The sequence below is a fragment of the Notamacropus eugenii genome, chromosome 1, assembly GCF_028372415.1.
Source record: "Notamacropus eugenii isolate mMacEug1 chromosome 1, mMacEug1.pri_v2, whole genome shotgun sequence".
Taxonomy (NCBI): domain Eukaryota; kingdom Metazoa; phylum Chordata; class Mammalia; order Diprotodontia; family Macropodidae; genus Notamacropus; species Notamacropus eugenii.
This window is the reverse complement of record NC_092872.1, coordinates 598626404-598636788: the sequence shown is the minus strand read 5'-3', so window position 1 is coordinate 598636788 and position 10385 is coordinate 598626404. Positions and strand designations below refer to the sequence as shown.

The window sequence follows — 10385 nt, the reverse complement described above, 5'->3', positions numbered from 1 at the left end:
TAACTACATCCATGCAACTAGTTTGACTGATATTCTGGACTTCATACTGAGTAAGGTTCAACTTTATACACATAAGATAAGGAAATATTTTTAGTTGTTTTTTTGCTAGAAAAAAATACTCATCAAATGAGACTTTATCTATTATGGAGAAAAAATGTTGTTCAGTCATTTCAGTCCAACTCTTTGTGACCCCATCTGTAGTTTTCTTGGCAAAGATACTAGAGTAGTTTGCCATCTCCTTCCCCAGTTCAGTTTATAGATGAGAAAACTAAGGCAAACAGGGCTGAGTGACTTACCCAGGGTCACGAAGCTAGTAAGAGTTTGAGGCCAGATTTGAACTCAAGAAAGTGAGTTTTCCTGACTCCAGGTCAAACACTCTATCTACTTGGCTACACAGATATGTAATTTGTCATGTAAAGATTTAATAAACACCCAAAACAGATAGAACTACTCCTCAAAATATCCACACCTATAATTTGGTTAGACTTTTCTAAGAGCCAGCTCTAAGTGGACAAAATGGTTTGATACCACAAGTGAAATCAACAGATGACTTCGATATTTGTACAGAGATCATGCAACTTATTCTCAGACAAGTTAACATTTTATTATTGCTTCTTTGAGAGTCAGTCCACAACCATTTATCAAGCACCTACTATGTGCTAAGTAATCACTGTGTTAAGTTCTGGAGATATAAAGAATGGCCCTCCAAAGAAAGGTCCCTGCCCTCAAGGAGATTGCAATTTACTACATCCAGTTCTTGATTTTCACATCTTCTAATTTTTTTTAATTGCCTTCTAGAATTGACCCACATCCCCAGTCTCAGAATTGTGACCAAGACTTCATGGGGAGATGGGAATATATCACAGATATGCCATGAATATTTGTCAGAAAATGAGTGAACCATATGGGCTAAGGTATGAAGCAATAATATTATACCATTGTTGTGTGCAGAAAGGTAGCATTCAAAAAAGCATTTGCTTTATTTCTGCTCAAAACCAAACCATATGCTATCCTTCTCTAAGTGTCCGATTGTTATCGAATTGAATGTTTATTGGCAAGTTTGAAGATCTTTTTCATAAAAATTCAGCAAGTTATCATTGTCTTCTTTGCCTCAACATCAACTGTCGAAGTGATAACTATAGAAGTGACTGTGCTATCTCAAAAAAGATCACTGAAATTTGCAATAATATGTTTCCTTCACATTCATAAATGGCAGAGATTTGAGCTGCTTTGATGATTGATCCACTGAAAGTATTTGGACAACGTTTTAAGTAATTATATACTGGAGAAAGGCTCCAGGAGGAAAGAGATAAAAAAAACTAAGATGAGGGATACACATTTTTATTTCCAATGTAAACATAAAATGAAGTATATATTAAGTGTTTGAAACTTATGGCAAAATGAAGGTTGGAAAACGAAAAATAAATAAAATCATAAATGTGGTCAGCATCGTGTTTCCTCTAAGGCACTGAACATTATAAAACATCTTGGAATTCAGTGAGACTAGGGAAGGAAAGGAAAAGGGAAGGAAGGAAAGAAGGAAGGAACGCAGGAGCGAAGGAAAAGGAGAGCAACAGAAAAGAGGGAGAGGAGAGAAAACGAGAGAAAAAAATAGTAAAAATAGAGGAAGGAAAGGAAAACGAAAAAAGAAGCTCCTGGAGTCAGTCCGATCAGTCAATAAAGTTAAGAGTAAATTTGTCTGCTCGTTGCTGCCTTCCAGAGAAACCTTTCCCGGATAGAAAGTCTATGGAGGAAGTCATTTGCGAGTTTCAGACTGAGACTTTCGAGCCAGACACCGAATAGAGCTTCCGAAACCAAAACCAACGAAAAAGGGAGTTGACCATCCCTAAGGAACTGTCGGTTCCCAAAACATAGTGTATTGGGGGAAGAAACAGGGTTCAGAACTTTATTTTTTTTTTCTCCCTTTCATTCACGCGGGATATTTATTCCCTGAGCAGCATCCATTAACCAACAACCTTGTTTTCCTTTAGGAAGCGAGGATACATTTTATTACCTCCCTGCTTGCTCTGCTTGCCGGCGGTAACCCTCAGGACTCACGGTCCCCTCTGCCAATTCCTCCACTGCGAGGGTGGGATGGGGGGTGGGGTGAGGGCTGGAATTCCCCTGGAGAGAAGAACAGGACGCCCGCCAGGGTGGGTTCTGGTTCTGGCCTGCACAGGATTCCAACAGGGTACAAAGAAGCCCCAGCATAGAACGGATATCTTAAGAGTCTACGCAAGAGATCTGACCATCTTGGGTAGGAGGAGTTGGTGCCCCCGCACAAACTAAAAGAGGTTCCTAAACCAGTCCTCAAGCCGGTGGCCAGGGGTGAGTAAGAAACGCTCTGTGTCCAGGGAGAATGGACGACAGGGGGCGCTAGACCTCTATTTTTAGCGGACAAGCCTTTTTTCTCGGGGGCTCCTGAAAGAGCTCTACCCTGGGGATCGAACAAGACTCCCAAAGAACGCAGAGCTGGTGGTGGTCTGTGCCTTCACTTCTCAGTTCTTTTTCCCAGTTCTCTCCTTACTTTCTCTTTTCTAACTCATTGTCAACATAGGGGTGTAGGGAGGGGGTGGGGGGAAGGTTCAAAAAGAGTTCCTAGAGGGAGCAGATTGATTTTGATAGCGTGATAGCTTCTATTTGTGAAATCATTTCTCTGAAAGTAGAAGTCAGTAAGAAAAGGGCTTAGCAGGCAGTTTTTGGTAATTCTAGTTTTGTTTTTTGTTTTTTTTTTTTACAAGAGTGAATCTACTAATGTTTCAAGTTTCTGAACATACAAGTATACTGTAACATATAGAGAAAATTTGGCTTCGAGCCAGAAAGTCCGAAGTTGAAGTCTTGATTCTAACTGATCCAAGCTGCATTAATTTCTCAGTATTCAAAGATAATTATCTAGTTTTAAATTAGAGTGGAGTTGTAAGTCTGCATACCTGGAGGGAATTTCTTCAGGAGCAGTTCTCAAAAGCAAAGAAATCATGGGATAGGAACCTATATATGAGCATAAACACCTAATACACTTATTTAGAGTTATGCATATAACATGTCCAGGTTTAGCTAGGTTTTCACTATAAGTATATATTATGTGAACTCACTTTTCTTTATACTTAACATATAGTGCCCACACTCCGCTTCGAAATTCTATGGAGAGGCCCTGTGTTTTAAGAATAACGTAAAGTGTCCCAGAAGTGTTAGCGCACCATTAAAAGCTGATGGCTTTCAACTACACTATAAGACTTAGGATGTTCTGTACAGAGATTTTAAAAGTATGCCAAAATTCTTTATGTATATTTTTTCATTTGCTCCTCATAACCTAATGAGATGGTATTATTGTACCAATTTTAGGGAAAAGGAAATTGAGATTCAGAGAAATTAAGTGTTTTCTCCATGGTCACACAACTAGTGTTGTGTCAGTGTCAGAGGTGAGATTTGGACCTACCTCTGCCCTGACTACAATTTCAGTTTTATTTCCAGCAGCTTTCACTCTTTAACCTCTAGTAACTGTGAATAGTGGGAGTATTGATATATGCTCCATTTCTTTTCTCTAGTCACCCACCCTAATGGGTCCCCTAGTGCCATGGTAATTACCGGCAGGACCCCTCTGGCACTTCTAGGCTCGGGGAAGAATACCCAGTTCTAGGGCTCCAAGAAGGTCCGCACAGCTTCAGGGGGGGACCTTGGACTTTTCTGGGGCCAACGGATTGGCCCTCGCTTAGAGGCTCTCCTAGAAATGTGTGCAGATGTTCAGATACACTAGGCAAACTGCTTTTGGTTTAAATATTTCCGACTGTAAACTGGTTCTATCGCAATGGTGTAGGTCCCAAGTTGCCTGGGGGTCTGTACACTGCAAGCGGGAGAGCGGCTGAGGGCATGTGGACTGAACTGACGGGTATTTGCCCTTCTTCTTTTGCTGGCCACTTGGCTTAAGGGCTTTTCTCCGTGTGTCGTCCCCTTGTCCATCTTGGTTTTTGTTCACCTATATCCACCTCTGTATCTATCAATCGTGCTTTTTGTCCACCATCTATCTGACTACCTCTGTGCAATCTACTACGGTCTATATCTATCGGTACTCGTCATACACTTATATCAATGAGATGTCTCCCATTTCGTCTGTCTGCTGGCGTCTGTCTATCTCTTCACCTAATATTTTAACTTCCTATCACCTATTGATCTCCATTTGTCTTCGACTCTGGCAGGGATTGCAGAAATTGGCCGAGACGACTGTAGGCGGATTTTCAGACCTTGGGCTCTGGGAGGGGTGGATGTGAAAGCGGAGGTTTATGAGGAGTCCCCGCTCCCTCGGCTGGACGGTGGTCTGGGCTCCAAAGAATGAGTTTCCGTGGCCTGGCTGAACTGGGTTGGTTCCTGCAACTCTAGGGCTGACTGTGTGACCTGGTAAATCTAAAGAATAATACGTAGTGCCAGGGGGCGACTGGAACAGAGAGCAAAGAAGGCATGGGGGGGGGGGGGGGGGATTCTTTCACTCTCTCTTTTTAATCTCTGCTGGTTGGGAGGGAGGAGAGAACACCAGAGGGAAGAACATTCCTATGGCCCCAGTCTATTTCCGTGAGATTTGTTTGCTTATTTATTTCTTCCCCTTGTCGGTTTGTTTTAGTTACGAAACGCTGTGGGTACCTTGGTTGTGACTGGGTAGTAACCTTGCAACAGGCTTTTCTGAATGTCAGACAATCTACGATTCTAAAGCACTGAGACTTGTTCCTCTCTACCCAGCACCAGACCTCTCCCCCTGGCCTTCCTCAGCGGCCGGGTTCCGAGGCAGAAAATGTTCCCACCATGCACCATAAGTGGCTGCTTGGGGTCTTAATTGTAATAGGGAGGTCCCTCCAAGGAGCAGCAGCAGGAGAGTTAAAGGTGTGTAAACAGTTTTTCTAAATATGACAGGGCTTTGCAAATTTACTCCTTAGTCGGGTTGTTTTGACAGGGAATGATCGCTCAGAGCAAAGAAACCCGGAATAAATAAATCCAGGGTTTATAAGCAGCTTCTCAGAGAAGCCCGGGAGCCAGTCTCTGCGACTGGCAAGCTCAAGCCAGGCGTGCCAAGTAGCCTAGAGAAGCATGACCATGGGACTGCTGCCCAGGAGCCAGACACCAGCTCCCGGGGGCCCTGGCCCCCCTTTACCGCTACCTTGCCCCCTTATTTTAGAGCCAGCCTACAAATTGGGAGGGGGGGAGAGGACAATCAGAATTCTCTCTCTCTCTCTCTCTCTCTCTCTCTCTCTCTCTCTCTCTCTCTCTCTCTCTCTCTCTCTCTCTCTCTCTCTCTCTCTCCCTTCCCCTTTCCTGCCTCTGGGATAATCTCCTTGTAGCTGGAATGGAGTGGTAGCTATTCAGGCGGTCCTGCTTTTGCTAAGGGGCAGGTGTAGGGTAGGGGGGCAGAAGCTCTCAGCCTCACGCCTAGGTGTGAGCTGATTATTCAAATAGGCTGCCGGGGACCTGGGGATTGGAGGCCAGCCCCAGCGCGCTGTGCTATATCACCAGGCACTAACGTCACTGCAGCACTCGTCCTCCTCCTCCTCCTCCTGGTCGTCCTCCCCCTCTTCATGTGGAGGGTTTTCCGTCGCCTTAGGGCATCTTTTCACTGCTAGCCACTGCCACCCACCCAGGCAGCAGCAGAAAGAGCCGGGACAACAGCAGCAGCAGCAGCCTCAACACCTACAGCAGCACACTCTCCCCCCACCTCCGCCTTCCCCCTCCCCCTCTTCCTCCTCCTCTTCCTCCTCTCCCTCCTCCACCCTCTCTCCAAGCCCACTCCTCCCTCCCCCTTCAAACCACCACCTCCGGCAGCAGGAGAAAGAGGGAGTTAACCAGAGAGAGAGTGTGTGTGTGTGAGGGAGAGGGAGGGGAGGGTGGCTTGCCTGTTTTTTTTTTTTAAGGGGTGGGGTGGGGGGGGGGGGGTTGATTGCTTGTCGTTTGTTGTGGCTGTTAAATTTTAAACTGCCATGCACTCTGCTTCCAGTATGCTGGGAGCTGTGAAAATGGAAGGGCACGAGCACTCAGACTGGAGCAGCTACTATGGAGAACCCGAGGTAAGAACTTCTCTCCTCTCTCACGCTCTTTTCTTTCTTTTTTTCCTTTCTTTTTTTGGATTCAGTGGAGTGGTGGTAGTTGCTGGTGGTTGGTGACGGCGGTAGTTTCTCTCCCCAACTTCAGCGGCTGCCGCCACCACTACTACCCCCACCCCTAGCACCGCCTTCCCCACCCCCAACTTCTCGCTACAGCCTCCTTTTCCTCCCTCCTTAGGCTAAAATGGGTCTCTTTTTTATACGACACTGTGTTAGCCTTGAGATAATATTAACTTTGTGATCAAATATTGACTTGTGGCGCCTCCAAATCCTCTTCCGTGGCTGAGCCACACTATCCTAACAAAGTTGTGTTTGGCAGGGATCGGTTGGGGAGGGGGTGGGAGGGCGAATAAAGGGAGGGGAGGGGAAGGTGGGTAGATGGAAGAGAAGAGGACCGAAAAGGGGATAGAAAAAGAAGAAAAAGAAAGTTTAAGATTTCTCACTAGAGGAAGAGTTTGCATTGTTCTCCATACCCTGGAATAAGTGCAATTTGATTGTTTTCAGATTTGAATTATCTAGCTTCAGCCCCTGGGAAGGGGGTGGGAGGGAGGGGAAAGACTTCTGACTGCTTTTAAACCAGGTAACCCCAAGTCAGTGCCCCTGGCCCTAGCCGAGCGGCGTTTTTGCAGGCTTCGGTTGCTGGGTGGCGAAATGGGATTTTTTTTTCCGGATTCCAGTTGGAAGCTGGGTTTCTAGATGCGGTTCATTGAGTTTGGGGTGGCTTTAAGGGGGGGGGGGGGCGGGGAATGTTAAAAGACATTCGAGTGGGAAATAAAGATCATCTCTGTGCTAAATTTGGGGTGATTAACCAGACCCATCCGAAGTGTAAAAAGCCTCTGGCCACTGCTCACAGCTCCCATGCCTCCCTCCATACACCACCTCCGGGCGATCAAGGGACGCTTTGTGCGCTGAAGTTGTTGCCAAGGCCGGTCGGGTGGTGGCTGCCCTAGGTAGTCGCCTAGAATTCTTCCTGAGCAGGAGGAAAGTAAAGGAAAGAGAACGAACGGAACGTGGGAAGCTCAATGCCTAGTTGGCACTTTCCTTGGAGACTTTGGAGGGGTGGAAGGGCTTCTAGCGCTTCGGGGGAGAAAAATCGCCTGTGTGGTCCATCTCTGTGTTAATACTCTGTCCCCTTTCCCCCTCTCGTTTTTTTTCATTCCTCCCTTCCCTGTTCTCTTTATCTCCCTCCCTCCCTCCCTGCTTTCCTTGGTGTCTCCACAGGGCTACTCCTCGGTGAGCAATATGAATGCGGGCCTGGGCATGAACGGCATGAACACTTACATGAGTATGTCGGCTGCCATGGGCAGCAGCTCGGCCAACATGAGTGCCAGCTCCATGAATATGTCTTCTTACGTGGGAACTGGAATGAGTCCCTCCCTGGCAGGCATGTCCCCAGGGGCTGGGGCCATGGCAGGGATGGGGGGCACAGCCGCCCCAGGGGTTACGGGTATGGCTCCCCACCTGAGCCCCAGCATGAGTCCACTGGGGGGACAGGCCCCTGGGAGCATGAACAGCCTTGCTCCGTATGCCAACATGAACTCTATGAGTCCCATGTATGGACAGGCCAGCCTTAACCGATCCAGGGATCCCAAGACTTATCGGCGGAGTTACACACATGCCAAGCCACCCTATTCGTACATCTCCCTCATCACTATGGCCATTCAACAGAGCCCCAACAAGATGCTGACACTTAGTGAGATCTACCAGTGGATCATGGACTTATTCCCCTTCTACCGACAGAACCAGCAGCGCTGGCAGAATTCCATCCGCCACTCTCTCTCCTTCAATGACTGTTTCCTCAAGGTTCCCCGCTCACCAGACAAGCCCGGCAAGGGCTCTTTCTGGACCTTGCACCCAGATTCGGGTAACATGTTTGAGAACGGTTGCTACCTGCGTCGTCAGAAGCGCTTCAAGTGCGAGAAACAGTTGGCACTGAAGGAGGGAGGGGGGGGCCCAGGGGGTGGAGGCAAGAAGCCGGGTGGAGGAAGTGGTGGAGCTGGAGGGCAGCAAGCACCACTAGGGGAGGGCAGTGGGGGTTTGCCCCCCACTAGCGGCTCTGACAGTTCCGCCGGCACAGAGTCCCCTCACTCCAGCGCCTCCCCCTGCCAAGAGCACAAGAGAGGCGGTTTGGGGGAGCTGAAGGGCACCCCAGCAGCCCTGAGTCCTCCTGAGCCTGCCCCATCCCCAGTCCAGCAGGCACACCTGCTGGGTCCACCCCACCACCCAGGCCTGCCCCCTGAGGCACACTTGAAGCCGGAACACCACTACGCCTTTAATCACCCCTTCTCCATTAACAATCTCATGTCATCTGAGCAGCAGCATCACCACAGCCATCACCACCATCACCACCACCACAAAATGGACCTTAAGGCCTATGAACAGGTGATGCACTACTCTGGCTACAGCTCCCCCATGCCTGGCAGTCTGGCCATGGGCCCCATTACGAACAAAGGGGGCTTAGAATCCTCGCCCCTGACCGGAGACACAACTTATTACCAAGGGGTATATTCTCGGCCCATTATGAACTCTTCCTAAAGCTGGTGCCTGGGGTTGGGGGGGGGGAGGGGGGCCAAGAGGACCTCTGCCTACAGAGGTGTGAAAAGAAGAGAAGGGAAGGCTATGGACTTTTCAGTTGTTTTCTGAGAGAAAGGTGCAGTTGGGGAATCAAGGCTATGTGTCCATACCTGCAGAGGACACCAGTTCCTGTCCCTAGCTTTTGACTCCCTGGCTCCCTGTTGTTCTGTAGGGAAGAAAAGGAAAGTGGTTTTAAAGTCTCCAGTTTTCCACTACTGTTTAGACACCCCCGCTTCTCCCAGCATCATTTGAATTTTGATTTTTGCTGTTGTTGTTGTTGCAGGGAAGTCTTCTCTTTTTTTTTCTTTGTGAGAGAGTGATGATAAAAAAAAAAAAAACTGATTTTGGTGTAAAAACTTGTAGTTTTAACTGAGAACCAAAAGATTGTGCCTGTTGTTTTGTTTAAAAAAATAGAGGGAAAAAAATGAAAATAGAAAAAAATGAGGGTCTGTTGTTGTAATTGACCCACCCCTCATTCATGTTCCTGGGAGAGTGAAATACAGTACTTGGCTCTGATTAATTTATGGTTCCTGTATGCTTTATTTATGGCTTATAAATGTGTATTCTGGTGGTGAAGAGCCAGATTTTTCATAAATCTCTATTAAAGTGTTATTGCCAGTTTTCCCCACTGAATCTTTTCTTCAGATTTTATTCTCCCTCTCTGCTACATTAAATAAAATCAAAAAAATTTAGAATCCAGAGATAAGTTTTAAAAAATATTGGAAAATAGATTAGGGGTACTTTTTTTAAGCCTGCAGTTTTATGGTATCTATGCCAGTGCTCAGGTGGACAAAGTACCCTGGCAGTCAAAAACAATGACAACAGAAAAGAACCACATCTATAGAATATTTGCTAGGAAATTGTTGGTGTGTGTGTTTTTAACGGGCCTAAGGCTATTTAAACATGCAGAAGCCACTAAGCACTAAATTGTCTGAACTTTTAAAGCATTCTTAGATGGAAAGTTTGTTTATTTTTTTGCTCATCTCAGGACAGAAAAAAGAAATGCTGGAAAATTTTTAGACAATCTTATTTCCCAGTTCATTTATCACAAAGTTGGCTTAGCATACGTGGAGTTTTTAAGGTGCGATTAGAAAGTGGACTTCTCTACTCCTCCCCCTCCTGGTCTCACTATCCAAAGGAGTCCTTTTATTGAGAATGAAGCTAGTCAGATCTACCAAATGTCCACCCAGGTAAAAAAAAAGAAAGAAAGAAAACAAAAAAACAAGGACCTTTGTAAAGCCCTGACTCTCAGTCTTGCTGGCGCCAGGAGGAAATTTCGGAGCTTTCTCCACACACATCTCTCCCCCTCTCCTATCCCTCTTCCCCACCTCCCCAATTCTCTGACTATCACAACCTTGGAAAGGATTGCCCAGTCTGGGAGGGAAGAGGTGACTGATACAAATCCTGTTTGCTATCCCTCAGACAATTATCCTTGAGAAACCCCAGAACTGATTAGAACCAGTTTGATTGGAGTACAACGAATTGATGAATTTTGGTTTTTAAAGAAATTTTGAGAAATATTGAATAAAATCGACAACCTATTAGTAGAATGGGAGAGGAGGTATTTGCCTACAAGCAACCTAAAAGATTCAAAAATCCTACAGTCTCTGGATTTCACTTCGAACTCACCAGACATCCCCTGAGTGTGTGGTGATGGTGGCGGGGGATGGGTATAAGGAAAAGGGGTACAGGAAATGACAAGTTTCAATGACCAGAGTTTGGCTTTTCCCT

General features: G+C 46.5%; 1 protein-coding gene across 8 annotated transcripts; it reads left to right on the top strand.

The window, feature by feature from the left end:
* The first annotated feature begins 2178 nt into the window (after positions 1-2178).
* FOXA2 (forkhead box A2) lies at positions 2179-9287 on the top strand. 8 transcript variants are annotated; one of them, XM_072634601.1, is made up of 5 exons: positions 2179-2328; positions 4194-4392; positions 4729-4869; positions 5975-6044; positions 7302-9287. In XM_072634601.1, the coding sequence occupies exons 4-5, from the start codon at positions 5976-5978 to the stop codon at positions 8613-8615; spliced, it is 1383 nt and encodes a 460-aa protein (XP_072490702.1). In that variant the 5' UTR covers positions 2179-2328; positions 4194-4392; positions 4729-4869; position 5975; the 3' UTR covers positions 8616-9287. The 8 variants fall into 8 exon arrangements, with proteins under 8 accessions (XP_072490702.1, XP_072490707.1, XP_072490701.1 ...); XM_072634602.1 differs by lacking the exon at positions 2179-2328 and adding an exon at positions 3430-3886; XM_072634600.1 differs by lacking the exon at positions 2179-2328 and having other exon boundaries at positions 2410-4392.
* The last annotated feature ends 1098 nt before the right edge of the window (positions 9288-10385 follow it).

Excerpts from the sequence above, each read along its gene's own strand:
- FOXA2 (XM_072634599.1), top strand. The coding sequence starts at position 5,958 with ATGCACTCTGCTTCCAGTATGCTGGGAGCTGTGAAAATGGAAGGGCAC. Across the intron at positions 6,045-7,301 it reads GCTACTATGGAGAACCCGAG|GGCTACTCCTCGGTGAGCAA; the intron begins GTAAGAACTTCT and ends GTGTCTCCACAG.